The sequence below is a fragment of the Rhinatrema bivittatum genome, chromosome 3 (assembly GCF_901001135.1).
Source record: "Rhinatrema bivittatum chromosome 3, aRhiBiv1.1, whole genome shotgun sequence".
Lineage (NCBI taxonomy): Eukaryota > Metazoa > Chordata > Amphibia > Gymnophiona > Rhinatrematidae > Rhinatrema > Rhinatrema bivittatum.
The window spans coordinates 231,175,318-231,200,002 of NC_042617.1; the positions used below are offsets into that span (position 1 = coordinate 231,175,318).

At 44.8% G+C, this 24,685-nt stretch overlaps 1 protein-coding gene across 21 annotated transcripts in view; it reads right to left on the reverse strand.

The window, feature by feature from the left end:
• The window catches only part of AFDN (afadin, adherens junction formation factor), a 1,391,435-nt gene that overhangs the window by 899,991 nt on the left and 466,759 nt on the right, over positions 1–24,685 (reverse strand). For all 21 annotated transcript variants that reach the window (XM_029594302.1, XM_029594301.1, XM_029594288.1 and 18 more), the window contains one exon: positions 21,652–21,857. In XM_029594302.1, the coding sequence (XP_029450162.1) occupies positions 21,652–21,857 (206 nt within the window). The remainder of the gene's footprint in view (positions 1–21,651; positions 21,858–24,685) is intronic.

Genomic DNA, 24,685 nt, shown 5'->3' on the forward strand with positions numbered 1-24,685 from the left:
GGCAGACTTGGGAATCAATTGGCATTTCGCGGCCCCTGAGGAAGCTGACAGAAACACGAGCCGTGTCGGGCCAAAGCCAACCTGATATCCCCGCTGCAACTACCGCTACGATAAGTGAAAATTTACTTTACTGCCTTAAAAAGTTTGAAAAACTCAAAAAAATAACGTAAAAACACCACCGGAGAAACCAATGATTATAGTACAGTGACGGTCTGGTATTTATTGGTTACCGCACACTTACAAGAAGTGGCTGTCAGGGCTATCAAAGTCTAAGCCCGCCATTTTGTATGAGGTTTCTCTGGTCATTCTTTATGAGACTACATGGTATCAGCAATATATGATGTTATTTTGAACGCACATTATAAAGAATACATCATACATTTACAGTTTTGAATTAATAGTGTATATCCCGCTCAGACATTAAGCTGAAAATGATTGTGTCTGCCATATCTTTTATGAAATTAGTGAAGGACAAGTCTTATGGTGGAGACTTTTTCCTTCCTTCAGGAGGAGATGGCTCAGACATGAAGCTTTCAGATGAGGAATCAGTATTTCTCTCCTCCCATGAGTCGTATGGCACTTGTTTTGAAGGAGAAGTAGGAGAAGACCTCGGTGGAAGTGATGGAACCAGTGGTCTGAAGAGTCCTGAAAGTCCCTGTTGAGGATCATCAAAAGGGTTTTGTCCAGGAACGTCTCCTATTCCTCTAGGATTAGTAGGGTTAGGTTGCGGTGGGATGGCACCGACGAGAGCGTCGAGTCTATCCATCAGCATTTTAAATATGGAGAATTCCGGTTGCCCTGGAGCCCCAGGTACGGGTACTGGCATCGGTGTTGGTCCTGTTTTAGGGGATGGCCCCGGCATCGGTGCGGGCACTGGCATCGACAATGGTGTCAGCTTCGGCGAGGGCATCGATGCTCCTGGAGCGCTTCTCGCACCACCTGACAGATGAATCCGCAAAGTTCCTCCTTAATAGCTGATGCAGGCAGAGCAGCTATACGTGGTGGCGGTGGAGGCGTCATCGGTCCTACCACAGGGCCCTTTGGAGGTTCGATGTCTGGCAGCTCGATAGAAGGTGAATGCCTTGCTGTCAAAGGCCTCAGTGTTTCTTGTAAGCGAGGCTGCTTGGCTGTCGACTTCTTCGGGGATAATGGAGATTCCGGAATCAAAGGATGTCAATGTTTAGACCGGTGCTCCGAGGTTTTTTCTAGGCCTGATGCTGACTTGATCGATGCCAAGGATGGGGTCGGTGATAAGCGATCCCCTGAACCCTCCAGATGACTTTTTTTTTTTTTAAGGATTATCCTTTTCGAAGCTCCGGCCGGAGACGACTGAGTGGACGTCGATGTGGAAGTTAATAGTTGAAGGTGGAACAAATGTTCCATCTTTTGTTGCCGAGCTTTGAGACCTTTAGCGGTCATTTCTGCACATTTCAGGCAGGATGAAACATCATGAGACTGGCCCAAACAAAGTACACACACGAGGTGTGGCTCCACAATCGACATGGTCTGATTACATTTGGGACATTTCTTAAATCCTGTGGCCATGATAAACCGCGACAGCCGCCGATGGATATCGGACGAAAAATTTATAAAACTCAAATGAGTCTGAAAGGAATTATTGTACTCACCGGTCGGTGGTAAAGCGAGAGAGACCCCGATGTGGGAGAGAAAACTTTTAATCTGATTTTTAGTCAAAAATTGTGTGAAGAATATCACACAGGGCTCTTGCTCCGCAATACCAAAAGCAGCGCGGAAACACGAAGACTAAAGGGAGACCCCTGCGGCTGAGAATATATCATGGCATGCTGGGCATGCTCAGTGGGCTCAGTGTGCCAGTCAAATGTTTCTAGAAACTTTGACAAAGTTTTCCGTGATAGGGCTCAGTCAGTGACGTCACCCATATATGTGAGGACTTGATTCCTGCTTGTCTGGGATAATGACCTTACCGAAGCCTCAGATGGTGCATACAAACCCGAAGTCCTGGACTGAAGGTCCTGTATCTTTGCTGACGCTGGGTGCGTAGGGACATGCGACCGCAGTCCTCACAATTAACTTGGTCGTGGGAGGGTCCCAGACACAACTAACAGGATTTGTGCCCATCAGTGGCCGACACAATTTTGCCACAAGAGCAATATTTGAAACCAGGACGTGGCATCCTTCTATTTGTTGAAAATTCAAAGAAGTGCTCATGATTTTCACTGGTTTCTTTCCTTTTTTTTTTTACTACACAGAAGTTTCTTTCAGAGGAGAGCAGAGCTCCGCGTGCCAACTGCCACGTGGAAAAAAAACTGACTGAGGAGCCTGAGGTAAATCAGAGAGGATATAAGAGGGAGCACCCGGCTAAAAGACTTTACTATACTTAGAGAGCTCCGCCACCTAGTGGAACGGAAGATGTACCCAGACAGCATGGCTAATTCAACAATTTACCTACGTGAAAAAGCCAGCTCCACCTCAGCACTATCTAAAATTGTATCTAGGTGACACATAAGCCAAACCAACTTCACACCATGCAGGCAAATTACCAAGCGATCCTAACATTCACCAGCCTCACATTCACCAATATCTACATTCCTGAAGATCATATCATGAATTCAGATGGCTGTCCTAACCCTACCCTTCTAGATACAAGTCTTGGAGACCCATCCTCTGAGTGAGAGAATAATGCATCACCTGTAGAGCAGATCATAGTTACAAGGTTACTTCCTGCTACACCAAGGTGATGCTCTCTTTCCAGTGCTTTTGATCCAGCAGAGTAGTAGAAGGGCCACTAGACTAGCATTGGGATTTGACTACTATGTCCCTGAAGGTCTCTTACATAATCCCCCTCTGTCTATCTCAGCTCCTCCAAGTCTGCCACTCTAGCCTCCAGAGATTGGACTTAGTCTCTGAGAGCCAGGAGTTCTTTGTTTAGAGTGCATACATACAAACCTCTCACCAACAGGTAGATAACTATGCATAATACAAAAGACTGGAAAGCCCCCACCTTCCTGCTGGATTTCTACTATATCTTAATAATGAGCTGTTAAGTTAAAGTTGCTAAGGAAGTAGACATGCTAAATCTAAGTCCTTGAATTTTATTTGGTATATTTATTTATTTAGCACTTTTATATACCGAAATTCTTATAACAAGTTACAAATCAAATCGGTTTACATTATAACGATGACCATTGCATGAGAATGCACTACATTAAACAAGGAAAAACTAACTTGGATCCAAAGAACTGGGTTTAAACAGAGAAAATAAAAGCAGAACTTTAATCGGTGAGCCGGGTACTAACTTAGAAGTGTACTCAAGCGCCTAAGGAAGACAGTGGTGCACGGTACTAAGGAGGAGCATTCATAGAACGTCTGTACAGTGTAAGGCTAATTAGAGATGAGAGACTGCTTACGATTAGCAAGATAGATTCATCTGAATATTTGAGTTAAGGGAAGGCTTGGCTGAAAAACCAGGTCTTGAGTCTCTTTTTAAAGGTGATCGGGCAACGTTCGAGACGGAGATCCGGGGGGAGCGAGTTCCATTGGGTTGGACCGGCTGTGGAGAGAGCTCTCTTCATTAACGAAGTTTTAATAGGAGTGGTCTGGAGAGTATCTCTGTTTGCTGATCTCACAGGTCTGGAGTGTGTGCGAGGTTGAAGTGGGATTTTAAGCTCCAGTGGGGTGATGTCATGAATGGCTTTGTGAATGATTGTTATTATTTTGTAGGCGATTCTGAATTTAATTGGGAGCCAGTGAAGGTTCCGCAGTATGGATGTGATTATGGTCTCTTTTATTGGTGTTGGTCAGAATTCTTTTTGAGACATTTTGTAGCATCTGTAATGGTTTGATGGTATTAGCCGGGAGGCCAAGTAGAAGTGAGTTGCAGTAATCAATTTTTGAAAAGATGATTGCTTGGAGGACTGTCCGAAAATCTTGGAAGTGGAGAAGAGGTCTCAGCTATTTTAAGACTTGAAGTTTAAAGAAACAAACCTTTGTCGTGTTATTGATGAAACTTCTGCAGTTCAGTTGATTGTCCATGACGACTCCTAGGTTTCTGACCTGGGGGGAGAAAACTGGTTGCGTGGAGGGGTATGTGTTGGGCAATGCGTAATTACAGTCTTGGGTGACGAGAAGTAGCTCCATTTTATTGGTATTTAAGATCAAGTTGAGGCTTGTTAGAAGGTTGTTTATGGATAGAAGGCAGGTGTTCCAGAATTCCAATGTTATGTATAATGACTCGGTAATCGGTACAAGAATTTGCACATCGTCTGCGTATAAGTAATGCTTTAGGTTTAATTTGGTGAGGAGATGGCAGAGCGGGAGAAGGTAGATGTTGAAGAGGGTTGGGGATAAAGAGGATCCTTGCGGGACTCCTAACGTTGAGCAAATGGGGGGAGATTCTTTATTGTTAATCTTGACCCTGTAAAACCTGTTTTGAAGGAATGATTTGAACCAGTTGAAAACGGTACCTTTTATGCCGATGTCCAATAGTCGATTTAAGAGAATGGAGTGGTTCACCGTGTCAAAAGCCGATGATAGGTCGAGGAGGATGAGCAGACAAGGTTGTTTTTTATCGAGATTCAGGAGCATGGTGTCTGTTAATGAAATTAACAGGGATTCTATGTTTCTGGCTTTACGGAATCCGAACTGGGATGAAGAGAGGATTTTGTTGTTGTCTAAGTATTCTGAGAGTTGCTTATTTACAATTCTTTCTAGGATTTTGGCGATGAACGGAAGGTTTGCAATAGGGCGGAAATTGGCCGGGTTGTCTGGTGATAGATTTGGTTTTTTCAGAAGAGGTTTTAGAATAGCCAGTTTGAAGGGATCAGGTACTAGACCTTGTGATAAGGAGCAATTAATGATCTCTGCAATAGGCTTGGCGATGGTTTTTGGAATGGCGATGAGTAGATTAGGTGGGATCGCGTCCATTGGATGAGAGGCCGGTTTAAGTTTCTTTATAGCGATTTCAATTTCTAAAGAGGAAGAGGGTTCGAAGATTTCCCAGAATGTAGTCAGCTTTGTAGAGGCGGGGATGGGGGGGAGGGGGAGGTGGGGACTTATTGTCCGTAAGCGGTGCAATGAGGTTTGAGATTTTATTCTGGAAGTAAATGGCTAATTCCGCGGCTTTCTTTGCAGCTTGATCAACTGGGATAGTCGTAGGGGACGGTTTAGTGAGAGAGGAGACTAGAGAAAATAGGGCTTTTTGGTCGAAGATGAATTTATGGATTTTCTGTGAAAAGTAGTCTCTTTGCCCGGAGGATGGAGATCCTGTAATGGTGCAAATGGGATTTATATGCTGTCAGGTTTGCTGATGATGGGTTTTTACGCCATAGATGTTCTCTATTTCTGAGTTCTTACTTGAAGGTTTTTAGTTCAGGTGTATACCATGGTTTTCTGTTGTCTTTGTTGGATTGAAGAACTTTAGTGGTTAGTGGGCAGGTTAATTCTGCCACTTTTTTGGTGATTTTGGACCAGGAGGATGAGGCAGAGACTGCGTCTGAGAGGTCCAACTGGTCTAACTCTGAGGATAGTTGAGAGCTAAGGAGGTCCGGGTTGCATAATTTTCTGAATTGGACCGTGGTTTTCTGTGTAGATGAGGGGAGTGGTTGGTGGTTCTTCAATGTAGTGGATATCAGCTTATGATCCGACCATGGGACTGGGGAGCATGTTGCTTGAGAGAATGGGATGAGGTTTTCATTTATAAAGATTAGATCCAGTGTGTGTCCTGCTTTGTGTGTCGGTTCATTAATGATTTGTTTGAATCCCATGAAGTTGAGAGTGTTGAGAAAAATGTTGCAGCTGGAGGAACAGGGGTTCGCATCTACATGGAGGTTGAAATCACCCAGTAGTATGGCAGGCGAGTCCATGTTGATATGTTTGGCAATACGTTCGATTAAAGGTGATGGGTCTGATTCAAGGCAACCCGGGGGGGGGGGGGGGGGGGGGGGGGGCATAAATAAGGCCTATTTGTAGGTGGTTAGATTTAAAAATTGCAAGCTCAAGCGAGGAGGATGTGTTGGTGAATTGAAGCGACAAACCAAGTTTTTTGTTAGCGGCTAGAAGGAGCCCGCCACCTCTTTTCCTTGGTCTGGGAATAGAGAAGATATCATAGGCATGTACTGGAAGTTGGTTGATTAGCACTGTGTCTTCTGGTTTTAGCCAGGTTTCGGTGATGGCATACAGGTCCGGTTGCGCTTCCATGAGATAGTCATAAAGGAGGTGGGTCTTTTTCGAGTTGGACTGAGCGTTGAAAAGGGTTAAGGAGAATAAGGTGAGGCCCAACAGTTGGTTAAGGGGAGAGATCATTATAGGAATGTCTTTTTTTGTTGGATGGTGGGTAAAGTATGCTGTTTTGTTATGTTTCTCCTACTATTGTGGATGATTGGGATGGCAGCCGTGGTCATACTTGGCTCTTGTTGCGGTGTAAATAAGGGGAGGGAGTATGGGTAGGTTGGTGTCAGCTATGTCAGAGAACTGAGAGTGGAAGGTCGCTGACTGTTTTTGAGATACGGGGGGGAGGAGTGCACTCTGTGGGGATAAAGTACAGCCTATTTACTAGCAGCTGACCTGAGGTATTGCACTAAAGGCATATAAGGCCGGTGCACGGGGCTGGAGAGGAGAGCCTGGATTTAAAGGGCTCTCTTACCTTGCTTCTTTTGTCGTCAGATCCGTTTCTGCGCGTGGTTTATGAAATCTGGCTTCTGATCGGTGATGGGCTGCGGGCCTGCGGGTTGGGGGCCCAAGGCAACTGGAGGCTGTAGGCTTCGAGCGGTAGAGTTTGGATCCCAGGTTTGGGCGGCGCCGTGTGGGTCGAGAGTGGCTCAACAGTGCAGTGGGTAGGTGAGCCAGTGGTTAGTGGGATTGGAGGCAGCCGAGATTGATAGGAGATAGGTGCAGTTTAAGGCGGATTGTGGTAAGATGAATTTGCGGTGATGGTGTAGTGGAGGGTTGGTTGTGGCTTCTCTCCGGGGCTGCACGAAGGAGCGCACAAAGGGCGCACAAAGGGGCCTGCCCCTTTGATGCGCTCCTTCGGCGCTGGAGGAGTGCTTCAATTTACAGCCCATTTCGGGCCACGTGTGATTGGCTGGCCGGGACCGCTGTGATTGGCTGGTTTCTAGCTGGTTGGCCACATGATGGGCCTTGGAAGGAAGCCGGAATTTAGCCGAAGCGTCTCGCGGTTGGTATCAGCACTGACGTGGGTAAGGGGAAAATTTAGAGGGCCTTACCTATATTTAATGTTAGTTTGGCAATGAACAACAAGGGGACAACTGTTAATCTGATAAGTACTTTATTACTTCCTTGTTTATCTACTTGCCTGATTTATTCTTGTGAAAATGTTTGTCTCCTCTTAATTGGGATAATTTTTTTTTTTGTAATTCTTTATTTATACTTTTCAGAAACACGAGCAATACAACTTATCAACCATTATACATTCAGTCAGTATCCCTCACATGTATTCACCTCAGCGTGTACAATAGCAGTATTGGAATTCCCCAATGTACTCGTGTATTGCTGCCATGTACTCATTATAATAAAACATTTATCAACATCAAATGTGCAATCAATTTGTGATGTATAAACCACCCTCTTCTCATCCCTCCCTCCCAGAGCCACCCGCCCCCCCCCCCACCTCCTCCCCCCTTCCCTCCTCCCACAGTTACGTTTTCCCAACTATGTGCAAGGAATGTTAATTCTGACTAGTTTTCCAGTCTTGGTAAGGTTTCCATATGGCATAGAAATTCTGTACCCGATCATGTTGTACAGCAGTGAGATATTCCATCTGGCATACTCTATCTAATCGGGTGAGAACCTGGGCAAGTGTGGGCACTCTATCAGCCTTCCATCTAAATGCTATTTCACACCTCGTGGCCACAAATATGTGTAATGACAGCCGTCTGTGTTTATCATTGCCCGTCCCTCCTATCACACCCAGCAAACAGCCCTTGGGCTCGGGCGGCACCTCTGCCCCCGAAAGCTTAGAAGCAAACTTGGTTATTTCCGTCCACAGGCCTTTTACCATGTTACACTGCCACCACATGTGAAAGAACGTTCCCTTCTCCCCACACTGACGCCAGCATCTATCACTCAACTGGGGTTGTATGCGATGTAACCGTTCCGGTGCCATATACCACCTATATAGAATTTTATAACCATTCTCTTTAATGCTGGCAGAGATAGAACCCCGTCCTACAGTCAAGTGGCATTGCTCCCAGTCTGAGTCCGTGAGGATCTCCCCGAGATCTGCCTCCCACCAAGTCTGATAGCTCAACTTATGTTTGGAACCACTGTTAAGGAGCATATAAATTCGCGAAATGGGCTTGGTTAAAGGCCCAGTCTGCCCACAGAACGATTCAAATAAAGACTTGCCCTGTAGTAGATCCCCATGTGCTCCCTCGGATCTCAGAAAGTGAGTAATTTGCCTGTAGGCAAACTTATCCATGACTGAAAGCACAAAGGTCTTTTGCAAGTCATCAACTGGGATTAACTGTGTCCCCTGATACAATTGTCCTGCGGTGGTAATGCCCAGTTGCCTCCACCTCCTTACAAAAGCGGTATCCTGCCCCGGAGGGAATCGTGGGTGCATTAAAAAGGACGTCAGATGGTAGATACCCTTATGGCCCACCAAACGCCCCCTCCATCTTGTCCAGTACCGTAGTACCGCCTGAGTATACGGCGTAAGGGTCTTGTCATTGCTCCTACCAGCCTCCCGACACCACACTCGAGTAGTCAACGGAACGGGATCCGACCCCGCCTGCTCAATTATCACCCACGGCTTGGGACATCCTGTATGATGCCAGCTGACGATCACACCCAGCAGAACAGCGGAGTAGTACCAGTAAAGATTAGGGATATTAAGCCCACCACTGGACTTATCCTTATATAAGATGTGGCGCGATACTCGCGGAGGCTTCCTTTTCCAGATAAACCTGAAGAGTTTCCTCTGCCACACTCTCATGGCCCCCAGCGGTATTGCTATGGGTAAGGTTTGGAACAGATAACAGAACCTGGGTAGTATGTTCATCTTAACCGCCGCCACCCTCCCAAACCACGTGAGGTCAGACCGGTCCCACCTGTCCAAGTCCTGCTGAACGCAGGAAATCAAGGAATCATAATTTAGGCTATAGAGATCTTTCAGATTGGTCCCTAATTTGACTCCTAAGTATTTAATAGAGGTTGCAGCGAGGCGAAATGGTACTTTGCTCCCTACTTCTGCAAATTGGTCTGCCGGTAGGGAGACATTGAGTAATTCCAATTTGTCAGCATTAATTTTAAAGCCTGATAGCCTGCCAAAGTAGCGCAGTTCCCCCAATATCACATTTAAAGAGGCCTCCGGCTGTGCCACTGTAAATAATAAATCATCAGCAAAAAGCGTCAATTTATATGACACATCCTTGATCTTTAACCCCGGAATATGGATATGACCCCGAACCTTCTCCGCAAAGGGCTCTAATGAAAGAGCAAACAGTAGGGGCGATAAAGGACAACCTTGCCTCGTACCACGCTTCACACTAAAGGGATCCGAGTAGGCTCCGTTGATTTTTATTCGGGCCTGCGGGTTCTCATATAGCTTCCCAAGCCAGTTGAGGAAGTATTCCCCCAGTCCCATCACCTCTAGAACCTTAAACAAATAGGGCCAATGTACTCGGTCAAACGCTTTTTCGGCGTCAACCGCTAGAAGGACTGCTGGAATGCCCGAAGTTTGGGCCCACCACATCAGTTCAACCACCCTGCGCACCTTATCAGAAGCCAGCCTTCCGGGAATGAACCCAGACTGATCACAGTGAACCAACCCGGGCGCTACCCTCCCAAGCCGTATAGCCAGCGCTCTCGCTAGGATTTTCATATCGATATTAATCAGCGAGATCGGCCTATAAGAACCACAGAGCGTATGATCCCGGCCCGGCTTAGCCAAAATTGTGATGCCCGCAGTGTTACTGTCTGTAGAAAGCCTCCCATCAGTGCGTAAGGCATTGTACATGGCTACCAATGGGAAATGAGTTCTGAACTAAAGGTTTTATAGAATTTCCCTGTGAAGCCATCCAAACCCGGTGCTTTCCCTAACTTAAGATCTGTAATGATAGATAACACCTCCCCCTCCCGTAGCTCCTCGTTGAGCCGCTTCCGGTGCTCATCTGATAAAGTGGGGAGTGAGAGCTCGCTAAGATATTGCTCAATCTCCTCCGAAGTGCATAGCTGTTCCGCATCATAGAGAGTGCGGTACTATTGATTGAAACATTGTCCTATTTCTTTCTGAGAGTACACATATTGGCCCTGCGGTCCCTTTATCTTAATGATTTGGGATTGCAAGTCTTTTTCTTTTAGCTTCCTAGCCAATTGCCTCCCAGCTTTGTTACCCCACTCATAGTGTTGTTGCTTCAATCTCTGTAAGTGAAACGCTATCCCGTCCATATCCAAGGCCTGTAATTCCCCCCTAGTCGTCTTGAGTGTCTCTAAAACACTTGAATCTAAAGTGCGCTTATGGCGAAGCTCCAGATGTGATATTTTGGTCATTAACAGGAGACGTTTCTGTTCCCTGTCCTTCTTAACAAATGCAGCCCGTGCTATAAGTAGCCCTCTAACATAGGCCTTCAAGCTATCCCATAACACTCCAGGCGACACGTCCCCTGTGTCATTTATGTCTAAATATTGGACTATTTCACTCTTGATTGTTTCCACATATAACTTATCATCTAGTAGCCTGTCATTCAGGCGCCAAAACTTAACCCCCGCCTGGGGGAGACCCAGATAGAGCTTGATCCAGATGGGTGCATGATCTGACCAAGAAATTATACCTATGTCCGCCTCTCGGATCAACCCCACCATATCCTTATCAATCAGAAAATAGTCGATCCGAGAGTAAGACTTATGCGGTGCAGAGAAAAAGGTATAATTGCGTGACGTGGGGTTACGTAACCGCCACACATCTACTATGCCCCGATCTGCTATTAAATTTTTTATAGCCTGCCTGTTGGACTTACTCCCTACGCCCCCACCACCAGTGTTATCTAGATACGGGTAGCGAGTGCAATTAAAATCGCCGCCTACTACCAGATGACCCTCTGCCCATTCACTGAGTACCCTGGAAATCTTGTTAAAGAATGAGAACTGTTCTGTATTCGGGGCATAAATATTTAGGAAGGTAAACAACTCCTCATGTAGTTTAACTTTCACAAGAATATAGCGTCCCTCTGTGTCCCTTACCACCGAAATAACGTCTGCCACCAGATTTGTAGCAAAGAAAACTCCCACCCTAGTGTATTTGCTGTGTGGGGTAGCAGCAGCATGAAATACCTGAGAATATCCCCGGGAAATAAATAACTTCTCGTACCATTTCCTAATATGCGTTTCTTGGCTAAAAATGACGTCTGCTTTATGAAGGGTCATTTCTTTGAAAAAGATTTTTCTTTTATGATACGTGTTTAGGCCCTTCACATTCAATGACACAATAGTTAAGAGTCCCATAACCCTGAGAGTATTGACAGAGTGTCTTCCCCCTGAAAAGCCCCACCTCGTCTCATGACTACCCTATTCCCATGCCAAAAACCAAAAAGGTAGCTGTCATAGTTGAGAACATAACCCCTCCTTGCATTCGCTTCCCTTCCATCCACCCCCCCCGCCCCTTCCCCCCCGCCCATCCCTCCTGATCACCACTCTCCTCATCGTGGTATTGTACCATGAGAGAGCTGACGTTTCCCATCTCCACGTGGCGCACATCCCCCCCCCCCCCTCTATAGTGTAGTTATGTAAAAATATATAATCTCTCCCCCCCTTAAAACTAGGGAACAAAACAGCTCCCATGACAACCTGTACTTTAGAACAACCGGTGGAACTACAAAAGAAACAATACTCTGCCGTATCTGTCAATCAAAACTCCGCAGACTGGCCTGATCATGAAAAAACTCTGTCCTTGCCAGCATGTCACAGAGAACCTGGCAAGAAGACTGAAAACTCAAAGGCACACCCCCGATAGTCTTATCCTGGAGCCTCCAGATCAGACGTGCCTCCCGATCTCCGGCTCAGCCGTCCTCTGCCTGTGTTCACTCTCTGCCATCTGGGTCTTTGTCCACGACGTTGACCGGTATCCGTTTCTGTCTCCTCAGCATCAGCCGAAGCCAAAAGAGGTAACCCTGCCGCTCTGATGATGTCCTCTGCTTCCATGACCTGCTGTACTCTTGATGTAATCCCGCTGAGTGTAAACTGTAATCCGAATGGGAAGAGCCATCGATAGCGCACATTATTAGATCTTAGAATATGTATAATATCTCGGAAAGCTCTCCTCTTCTTAATCGTGGATATGGCCAGATCCTGGAATACCTCAATCTTGTGGCCTTTCCACATTATGGAGCCCAGTGTCCGGGCTGCCTGTGCCACCTGCTCCTTTACTAAAAAGCTATGAAAACAGGCAACAACGTCCCTTGGTAAATTGTTCCGGGGATTGCCAAAAGTCCTGTGTGCTCTCTCAAGAACCACCTCCCTGGGCCTCTCCGCTTTGCCCTCCGGATCCAGTAGCTGAGCACAAATGCTCTGTACCACCTGTGCACTGTCTCTGAATTCGTCCCCTTCCGGTATGCCACGAAACCGAAGGTTTATCCTCCGGGCTCTGTTCTCTAAGTCTTCAACATGCCTCTGTAATTCCTCCTGGGAGTCCCTGAGTTTTCCCTGCTCCTCCTGGACCCGCTCTAACTCAGTCTGTGTCTCCTGCAGCCCCGCTTCCATTTCGTCCACCCTTTTTTCGATCTCCTGTACCTCCTTTTTGATACCTGCAAACAGGGTCCCAAGTTCCTCCCGATACCGAGCCATGTCTCCGCGAAGCTCCTGGAACCAGGTGCGGAATTCGAGCCGGTTGGGTACCTCCATATCGCCGGTCTCCATGCCCCCTTCCGGGGCCTCCGCGTTTTCGCGGGTCGGCGCCATTTTGTCTCCATCTGCAGTGGAGAGGGCCGCTGTTGCGGCCGCCGATGTAAAAGAAAAGCGGTTCAGGTCCGGTTTTTTCTTCGGGGTAGCCATCTCTAGCTGCTCACGCTCCGGATGCGCTAATTTTAATGAAAATCCGCCCAGTTGTTCCCGCGATGGGGTGAGATAGCCCGCGAGGGGGGGGGAAGAGCTCAGAGCTCAGGCAGCCATCGCAGCGGGTGACGTCACCGCTCCTCCAATTGGGATAATTTTTGACAGAGCCTCTGTCACCATCAACCACAGACTTCTATTTCAGCACTTGGGAAACACTGGTATTGAGGGAACTGCCCTTACATTATTTGAGTCTTTTTTAGCCAACAGAACACTAGCTATCTCATTGGCCAACAAACCATCTCCAAGGACCTCAACTGTGGAGTGTCACAGGGCTCTGGTTCTCTCCCCAATCCTCTTCAGTATTTACATTTGATCAATCTGCAACCTTATTCATTCCTTCAATACTGAATGCCACCTCTAAGCATATGGCATTCAACTTATTTATTTATAACTTTTATATACCGAGGTTCAATTAACAAGATTAATTATCACTTCGGTTTACATTACAACCAGCAAAATAACATAGACAAAGTTTTGTTTTACAATGAACAGGGAAGAATAACCTGGATAAAACAATGAACATGGTAGAAAAAACCTCGAAAACATAAAATGGGTGAAGCAAGTATAGAGAGTAGGGTTTATATAATTTGGGCGAAAGGTAAGGAAATTAAATAGGGGGGCATCAAACTTGGCATCAAAATTGGATTTGACCAAGTTTCTTCTCTCTCAAATCTTAATAACTGCCTTACTATAGTAGCTCCTTTGCTCAGTAACCACAACCTTGAATTAAGAACATAAGAAATTGCCATGCTGGGTCAGACCAAGAGTCCATCAAGCCCAGCATCCTGTTTCCAACAGAGGCCAAACCAGGCCACAAGAACCTGGCAATTACCCAAACACTAAGAAGATCCCATGCTACTGATGCAATTAATAGCAGTGGCTTTTCCCTAAGTAAACTTAATTAATAGCTGTTAATGGACTTCTCCTCCAAGAACCCATCCAAACCTTTTTTGAACCCAGCTACACTAACTGCACTAACCACATCCTCTGGCAACAAATTCCAGAGCTTTATTGTGCGTTGAGTGAAAAATAATTTTCTCAGATTAGTCTTAAATGTGCTACTTGCTAGCTTCATGGAATGCCCCCTAGTCCTTCTATTGTTCGAAAGTGTAAATAACAGATTCACATCTACTCGTTCAAGACCTCTCATGATCTTAAAGGCCTCTATCATATCCCCCCCTCAGCCATCTCTTCTCCAAGCTGAACTCCTCTGGCTCAGTTACCAAGAACATCCCCTGCTTTCTTTACCTTATCAGAAGCCCACTTCATCACAAAGAATAAGTACAAAGTCTTGGGATACATCTTGACAAATATCTCACTAGATGTGTGGAAACTAGGAGCTAAGCTGGACAAAAATTTCTCTCAGCCTCTCAGATTCATGAGTTTTCCTAGCAGGTTAGGTCCAAGATGGAAGAGCAGGAGAAGAAACTCCATGACGTACATGTCTTGAATTCTGAGAAAAACTCAATTTCTATCTAAGCAAACTCTTCTTTTATTAAGGAGAATTTAATGGTTTAAAATCTTTTGGAAATGATTGAAAATAATTGAAGAGCTCTTAATTTGTGTTTAAATTTTCCTGTTACCAGATTCTATCACCTTTGGAATTATTATTTATGTGACATACTATCATTTTGCCTATGGTTTGCCTATGACATGGTTTGCCTAGGATATATTACTTACCAAGGAGAAAAGTTCAGATTGCTAAGGAAGGGGGTATGGATTTATTAGTTAGTCCTCCACTTTTTGGAGGCTTCTATAGATGATGTCCCAGTTAGGGCTACTCTTTTGTTACTTTTGCCCTGCATAAAGGAAGTTAGTGTTTCATAAATATTTTCAATATAAGGAGTTGGTTTTTTTGTAGACAAAAGATACAGATTTTTCCTGATGTTTCCTGGGCTACTCAGTCTCATTGGAAACAGTTTCTTTCCTATAAGCAAAAAGTAATCAATGTTGGGGTGAGTTTCTACTTGAAATTTTCATACAAGTACTTAGTCACATCATAATAGATTCATTTTTACTGACCTGCTCCATCTTAAACATTTCTTAATACCGGTAGATTAGCCTAGAATTGTATCTGAGAGTATTAGGTGATTTAATATTGAGGTAGTGGGGCATTTAATAAGGATTAAGGCGACCTCCTCTCCTTAAGTTAATAAATTATTTCTAATTGCTATTTCTTTAATTTTTTTTTGTCTCATTTACCCCAGGGTTATTTGGGCTATAAATATGTGTTTCAGCAATATCTTGTTTTCTTTTCATTTGAGAATTCTTTCTGTATTTCTGATTACTCTATTACATGCATTGTAATTGATATAATAAATATAAACTATAAAAAGTAAATATAAAAAAATAAAACATTCGACGAGCAGCTTGAAGAGAGCGAAATGGTGTCCTTTCACACTAGTGAAACAAAAAGACAGATTAGTGTGGCAGACAGAGCTTTTCTGTCTTGGCACCATCGGTGTTTACTGAAGAGGATGTTGGGCAGGTACCCACACTGGAGAAGGCTTTCATGGGTAATGATTCAGGTGGACTGAACCAAATCACGGTGAACCTAGAAGATGTGGTAGATCTGATTGACAAACTGAAGAGTAGTAAATCACCTGGACCGGATGGGTATACACCCCAGAGTTCTGAGGGAACTAAAAAATGAAATTTCAGACCTATTAGTAAAAATTTGTAACCTGTCATTAAAATCATCCATTGTACCTGAAGACTGGAGGATAGCTAATGTAACCCCCACATTTAAAAAGGGCTCCAGGGGTGATCTGGGAAACTACAAACCGGTTAGCCTGACTTCAGTGCCAGGAAAAATAGTGGAAAGTATTCTAAACTTCAAAATCACAGAACATATAGAAAGACATGGTTTAATGGAACAAAGTCAGCATGGCTTTACCAAGGCAAGTCTTGCCTCTCAAATCTGCTTTACTTTTTTGAAGGAGTTAATAAACATGTGGATAAAGGTGAATCTGTAGATGTAGTGTACTTGGATTTTCAGAAGGCATTTGACAAGGTTCCTCATGAAAGGCTTCTAGGAAAAATAAAAAGTCATGGGATAGGTGGCGATGTTCTTTCGTGGATTACAAACTGGCTAAAAGACAGGAAACAGTAGGATTAAATGGTCAATTTTCTCAGTGGAAGGGTGCGGGCAGTGGAGCGCCTCAGGGATCTGTATTGGGACTCTTACTTTTCAATATATTTATAAATGATCTGGAAAGAAATACGACAAATGAGGTAATCAAATTTGCAGATACAAAATTGTTCAGAGTAGTTAAATCACAAGCAGATTGTGATAAATTGCAGGAAGACCTTGTGAGGCTGGAAAATTTGACATCAAAATGGCAGATGAAATTTAATGTGGACAAGTGCAAGGTGATGCATATAGGGAAAAATAACCCATGCTATAGTTACACAATGTTAGGTTCCATATTAGGTGCTACTACCCAAGAAAGAGATATAGGCGTCATAGTGGATAACACATTGAAATAGTCGGTTCAGTGTGCTGCGGCAGTCAAAAAAGCAAACAGAATGTTGGGAATTATTAGAAAGGGTATGGTGAATAAAACGGAAAATGTCATAATGCCTCTGTATTGCTCCATGGTGAGACCGCACCTTGAATACTGTGTACAATTCTGGTCGCCGCATCTCAAAAAAGATATAATTGCGATGGAGAAGGTACAGAGAAGGGCGACCAAAATGATAAAGGGAATGGAACAGCTCCCCTATGAGGAAAGACTAAAGAGGTTAGGATTTTACAGCTTGGAAAAGAGACGGCTGAGGGGGGATACGACAGAGGTGTTTAAAATGATGAGAGGTCTAGAACGGGTAGATGTGAATCGGGTTTTTATTCTTTCGGATAATAGAAAGACTAGGGGGCACTCCATGAAGTTAGCATGTGGCACATTTAAAACTAATCTGAGAAAGTTCTTTTTCACTCAACGCACAATTAAACTCTGGAATTTGTTGACAGAAGATGTGGTTAGTACAGTTAGTATAACAGTGTTTAAAAAAGGATTGGATAAGTTCTTGGAGGAGAAGCCATTACCTGCTTTTAAGTTGACTTAGATGATAACCACCACTATTACTGGCAACGGTAACATGGAACAGACTTAGTTTTTGGGTACTTGCCAGATTCTTATGGCCTGGATTGGCCACTGTTGGAAACAGGATGCTGGGCTTGATGGACCCTTGGTCTGACCCAGTATGGCATGTTCTTATGTAGGTGTCATTCACTTGTATGGCTGATTATGGTCATGCTTGTCCATGGAACAAGTAGGTTATATTGTATTTAATCTAGTAAAACCTTTGAAGCCCTGTTTAGTATACAGTACATAGTGTAACTAATCAACTATGCAACTACCTCGATCACCATAACCTGGCTTTGGATATTCATGCTCTAATAACCAGTTGATTAGATTATTATAACTCCCTACTGAATGGAATCTCTGAGACTAACTTGAAACGGTTACAGCTTGTGCGAAGTATCTTGGTAGAAGCCAAGACATCGGATTACAAAATACCTATCCTATACAAACTACACACCAGCTCCCCCCAGGTGAAACCAGGATAAAATTCATCTCCTCTGCTTTGCCTTCAAATGCATGAACAAACAGGCCCCGATGTATCTCTCGCATCTCCCTACACCCTACACCAGGGGTCAGGAACCTTTTTGGCTGAGAGAGCCATAAACGCCACATATTTTAAAATGTAATTCCATGAGAGCCATACAATATGTTTAAAACTAAATACAAGTAAATGTGTGCATTTTATGTAAGATCACACTTTTAAAGTACAATAAGTCTCTGAAAATATTACACCAGGCCTTAAGACACCAATACATCTCCTATTAGGAAAACGGACCAAGTCAGGCTGCTATAGAGTCCTACACAGAAACTACACGCCAGCAGAAAACCTCACCTGAATCACGTGCTGTCCCTCACCTAACATAGAATAAAGAGACCAAAACGCATAACAAGAAGCATGCAGACAAAAACTGAATTGGAAACTGCAACAAGCCAGAGTCTCTGTATGCAGTGTAACAAAGGAAAAAAGAAACATCACACATCCTTATAAAACAAATCAAGAAATATAAAATCAGCAGTAAAACTGTACTAACAAAAAGAACATATTTCGAAACAGCTGATGAGTGGAATATCCAATAATTAAAAACTCATATAAAACATTTCCAGATACCAACAAAATATTTCAAAATAGCAGACACAAAGATCCAGTAATGAAAAATAATAAGGATACAAAAATTTTTTTGCTCTGCATACCTGGGAACGTTTGATATCCAGGTGTCCTGAGATTGTTCTGAATTAGCAGGAGGTGGGGTGGTTTGCTTGGAACTTTCTCCTCTCTCAGTCACATACCAGCGCTCTCTCTCACACTGGCTCTCAATGACACACCTATACACACATGCTCTCAGTCACTCACATATACAAATGTTTTTTCTCTCTCACTTATATAGGCTCTTAATTACACATTTACACACATGCTGTCTATCTTTTCACGCTTACACACACACAGGCTTTCAATCACATAAATACATGCTGTCTTTTTCTCTCACACACAGACTCTCATTCACATGCTTACAAACATGTCCTCTCTTTCTCTCATTTACACACAGGCTCTCAATCACATACTCACATGCTCCCTCACCTAAATCAGCTCTCAATCACACACATACACACATGGTCTCTCTCTCTCATTTAAACACAGGCTCTCAATCACATACTCACATGCTCCCTCACCTAAATCAGCTCTCAATCACACAGACACACATGGTCTCTCTCTCTCATTTAAACACAGGCTCTCAATCACATACTCACATGCTCCATCACCTAAACCAGCTGTCAATCAGACACAGACACACATGATCTCTCTCTTACTTATACACACAGGCTCTTAATCATACATACACATGATCTCTCTCACACACAAAGGATCTCAATCATACACACATACTCTTTCAAACAAACAGGTTTTCAATTACAAACTTACACATACAGGTTCCCAATGGTAAACTTACATTCATGCTCTCTCTCTCACAGGCAGGATCTCAATCACAGACATACTCTCTTTCACATATACAGGCTCTCAATCATTCACATACATGCAATCTCTCACTCACACACACAGGATCTCAAACACACATGCTTGCTCGCTCATTCATTCACTCTCTCTCTCCCCCTTCCCCCCCCGCGAACTCGCGGCAGCAGCAGCCACCTCCCAACGCTAACCTCCTTCATTTTCAGCCCTCGCGGAGGCGAAGGCGGAGTCCCATCGGCCGCGGTTGAAGATTTTCATTTTCCTCCGAGCCGCGCTGCAGTCTTCTTCCCGTCGGACACTAGCGTGCCTGCGCGGGTCTTCCCGCGCAGGCACCCGATGCTCTCCACTTCCTCTTCCGGGCCGCGGGAAGAAGAGAGCACCGGCGTGCTCTCTTCTTCCCGCGGCCCGGAAGAGGAAGTGGAGAGCATCGGGTGCCTGCGCGGGAAGACCCGCGCAGGCACCCGATGACTCCAGCGCTGGCACCCGGCTGACACCCGATGACTCCCACGCAGGCACCCGGATGACTCCAGTCGGCGTGCTCTCTTCTCCTCCCCCCCCGCGGCCCGGAAGAGGAAGTGGTGAGCATCGGGTGCCTGCGCGGAAGAAGAGACCACGCTAGTGTGGTCTCTTCTTCCCGCGCAGGCACCCGATGCTCTCCACTTCCTCTTCCGGGCCGCGGGGGGGGGGGGGGGGGGGAGAAGAGAGCACGCCGGTGCCGCTGACTCCAGCTGTCCTGCCGCGTTCCGCCCGGGCTGACAGCATTTTAAGCCCGGGCGGCGGAGGACCGGGGAGCAGCTGGGTCAGCGGGGAACCGCGAAGTATGGCGACACTTGTCTGCGAGCCAGATGCAGCCCTCAAAAGAGCCATATCTGGCTCGCGAGCCATGGGTTCCCGACCCCTGCCCTACACCTACACAACTCTGGTTCTCACAAATGGCTCTTTCTTACCTCCCCTCCCCCCACCTTGACCTCTGTAAAATTGACCTGCACAGGACTGAGAACCTTTAGCTGCTATGCCTCCAAAATTCACCAAGAACTACCTCAGTTTCCAAAATAAAGCAAAGGCATGGTTGTTCAATCAGATCTTCCCCTCAATCTGTTCATTAAAAATAAAGTTCCACCACCCATGAAACCTTTTACTGAGAGGGGAAACAGCCATTACGATTTTCGTTTTGATACGGTACCTGTCAATCCATTCTAATAGATTGCAGTCGGCTATGAGCAGTGTCTTGGGAAAAAGAGGAATATCAAATGTTTGGAAATAGAAAATATATTCTAATGGTGATTTTAAAAGAAAGCACATCTCATGCCCTGAGTAGCATTTTGTAAGTTCACAAGGTTAAAAATATTCATCTTCTACCAACATTTGTGTTATTTCATTAATTTTTTACATTCTTTGTGCATGAATACTTTTTTTTTTTTTTTTTTTTTACAGCTCTGGAAGCAACCATGTTAATTGCATAGATGATTAAATTGCAAGAAAACAAGAGGTCCACCAAGCCCAACTTCTAATTGCTTAACTGACATCTCTATGCAGTAATTTAGAGGAAAGTGAAAAAAAAAACCACACACTGGGCATTCGTAGCCAAATTTGAAGTACTATGAAAATAAATTCCTTCCCACCCAATATATGACAATTAGCACATACATAGGTAACATATTAAACTGCATTTATTAGTATCCAAATGGACCACTATACTAGTACACTATTTATAATACTGGCTTAATTCAAATCTAGTGGATGAGATAATTTGTTATATTCTTGCCTATTTGTTTTTAGGGAGAACTAAGGAATTAGAGCCAACCTGTTTAAAGAATTTTAAAAAAGCAGCTTAATATAGTCTTTCTGCAGGATACAACATGACATGTTTAGCTTTAAATAATCTTCAATATAAAGGGAAAACAGAAGACATATCTATGTTGAAGATAGGCCACAATATAAATGAAGTTCCCTAGACTGCAGCATGTTATTGCTGCTAGTGCCAAAATTCAGTGGAGTAGAATTAATATCTGAGATTTTTATTGTGAAGAATGATTTTTAAGAACCATACATTTTTACCCAGAGTAAAAAATAAAGGATAAAATTACAAATAAGTAAACCATTTGTGCTTGCAAGTTTTCTCAATTTAACCATATTTATTTTAATGATTGCACATTTCATTACTTATTAGTGCTATTCTCAAACCTAAGAGGACCTCTTTTTCATATTGATTTAACATGAACTAAATTTTACTATCAGCACTGTTGGTAAGTACTTATAAATAAATATGTCTGCACACAACAGAGAATACAGAGAAACTAACATAGAAAAAGCAAGTGAGACATGGTGTCACTTGCTATGATTGTGTACCTCTTCGCTCATTCCATCATTTGTGACTTGCTGTATTTTTTTCCTAAGGAACTTAAGTAGCTTTTTTCATTTTGACTGTCTTTCGTTTTTATTAAATGATTGTTTACATATCACAGATTTTTTCAGTAGCTGGGGTAGCTGTATGAGGCAGACTAGCAAGTTTGATTCTAGGACAACTGTTGACAAAACAAACAAATTGAAACATACCTGAATAACTCCTTCCATCATGCTCACCATCTTGTTCACTATTGCAATGATCTTGTGAGTTCGCTCAGCAGGACTGATGTCAGGCCTATACTGGTTTGACAGTACATACCGACATGTCATATATAACACATAGGTAGGGGACAGTTTAAAATGGACAGTAGAACTATTGGTATAATTGATAATGGCAGATAAGAAAGCATCTTCCGCTGTGAAAACAGAGAAACAATAAGAAAAAATGTTTTTAAAAACAAGCAACTGCAGCAAAATGAAACATTTCCTTTTTGTGATTTGTCTATACTCAAGGGTTCTTATATTAGCATGCCTTCATTACACTTTGTAGCAACTCAAGTGCTTTATTGTGGAATTTAATTTCTTGAGGGACTTAGCCAGAGCTAGGCAATTTGGCACCTATGGACAAGTGACAAAGTATACCTTCACCCTGACACAACACTAGACACCATAAACTGGGAGACTGTTAAATGTTTTGTTTTTTTTTAGGAGGAAGGGTTTATTTAAAACATAACACTATAATTTAGAACCTATGGGGTAGATTTTCAAAGAAGCGCACCGGCGCACACACATGGATGCCCGATTTTATAACATGCGCACGCCAGGGTGCGTATGTTATAAAATCTGGGGTCTGCGCATGCAAGGGGGTGCACAATTGCGCAACCTGCGCATGCCAACGCCCGCGGGCTTCACCCATTCCCTCCCAAGCGCTCCAATTTCGGAGCGGCCTGTGAGGGAACTTCCCTTCCACCTAATCTAACCTTCCCACCCCTTTCCCTATCCTATCCCCCCCCCCCCTCAGCTGTATCCTAAATCCCCACAAAATTTTATTTTACTTTCTGCGCCTGCCTCCGGGACTTTAAAGAAGGGGCGGGGCAGGCACAGGTTGTGAGCGCCAGCAGCGTGCCAGCATGCGATCCCTCAGCACAGCAGCAAATGGTCACTGTACTAGAGCTTATTCTCTTCTACTTCTCCCCATGCTCTCTTACACATAAAAGCCCAAATTTTCAAAAGGCCGCACGCACAAAAACCATGATACACACACATGGCTGGGCCGTGCGCACGCTTAGCGCATTTTAGAAACAACCTGAGTATGCACAAAAGTACCAGGCCATCAAAAAGAGGCAGGCTGAGGGCCGTTCAGGACATCTCACCCCGGCAGCTGGCCGGCGCGCACAATTTATGTCCGCTCTTTAGAGCAGGGGTCAGGGAGGAGACAGGAAAAGGGAGAAAGGATAGGAAGGGGGATAGGAAAAGTTCCCTCCCAGTCCGCTCCTTAATTGGAGCAGACTGGGAGGGAACTGGAAAAGGCCTTCTCATGTTGACGTACGTTGTTTAACCACCCTCCCTTGCGCGCGCGAGAGGCCATCCGCACACATCTGTGTGCAGGAATGTTGAGATTACTTACCTGATAATCTCCTTTTCCTTAGTGTAGACAGATGGACTCAGAACAAGTGGGTATAGTGTGCTCGTGCTAGCAGTTGGAGACGGATCTGACATCAGCACGGGTACCGATACCCCCACAGGAAGTGAAGCAACTCTAATCTTCCTTGCAAAAGCTGTTATGGATATATGTGTACTGACAATCAATGAATTAGTGAAACAGGATTCCCCTAACCGATTGATAGTAGCTGGAGACCGTCAGCGCTTCCAATCGGAAGGCGTCGACACCTGGTAGAGTGGACGCTCTTATGTAAGAAATGACATGGCTTACCTTGAAATGGTGAAACCCATGTACACCGGCAGCCGGGCGGGATGCTGAGTCCATCTGTCTACACTAAGGAAAAGGAGGTTATCATGTAAGTAATCTTAACATTTCCTAGCGTGTAGCCAGATGGACTCAGAACAAGTGGGATGTACAAAAGCTTTACTCCCGGACTGGGAGGGAGGCTGCCTGAGGACCGCGTAGGACTGCCCTCGCAAACCCTGGCCTGGACATCCAGACGGTAAAATCTGGAAAAGGTATGGAGGGAGGACCATGTCGCCGCCTTACATATTTCTGCGGGCGACAGCATCCTAGATTCTGCCCAAGATGCTGCTTGTGCTCTGGTAGAATGAGCCTTGACCTGTAGAGGTGGTGACTTTCCGGCCTCTACGTAGGCCGCTCTGATAACTTCTTTGATCCAGCGGGCTATGGTGGGCCGAAAGGCCGCTTCCCCTTGCTTCTTCCTGCTGTGAAGGACGGATGGTCCGTCTTTCGTACTGCTTCTGTCTTTTCCAGGTATCTGGGCAGCAATCTGCCGATGTCGAGATAGCGTAGCAAACGCCCTTCTTCTGATTTCTTCAAACCCGCCGTGGTTGGCAAAGATATGGTTAAATTGATGTGAAATTGTGAGACTACTTTAGGTAAGAAAGAGGGAACCGTGCGAAGATGGATAGCCTCTGGAGTGATTCTGAGAAAGGGATCACGGCAGGACAGCGCTTGTAGCTCTGAGATGCGGCATGCGGAACACACTGCCAGCAAGAACACCATCTTCAAAGTTAGCGAACGGAGAGACAGGCCCCGAAGGGGTCTGAAGGTGGATCCCGCGAGGAAATCCAAAACTATGTTGAGGTTCCACAGGGGCACAGGCCACTTCAGTGGCGGACGAATGTGCTTGACTCCTTTCAGGAAGCGGAAACATCTGGGTGCATGGCGATGGTCTTGCCATCCCTCCTGGGACCGTAGCAAGACAGCGCAGCCACCTGAACCTTGATGGAGCTTAGGGAGAGACCCTTCTGAAGCCCACCCTGCAGGAAATCCAGAACAATAGGGATTGTGGTCGCATGTGGATTGGTGCCATGAGTGTCGCACCAGGCTTCGAATACTCTCCAGATCCTTATGTAAGTAAGGGATGTGGAAAACTTGCGAGCTTGGAGGAGTGTATCTATCACAGACTCCGAGTAACCTATTTTCTTCAGTCTAGCCCTCTCAATGGCCAGACCGTAAGAGACAATCGAGCTGGATCCTCGTGGAGGATGGGACCTTGACGTAGCAGGTCCCTGAGCGGAGGCAGGGGAAGAGGCTCCCCTGTCAGTAGTCTTC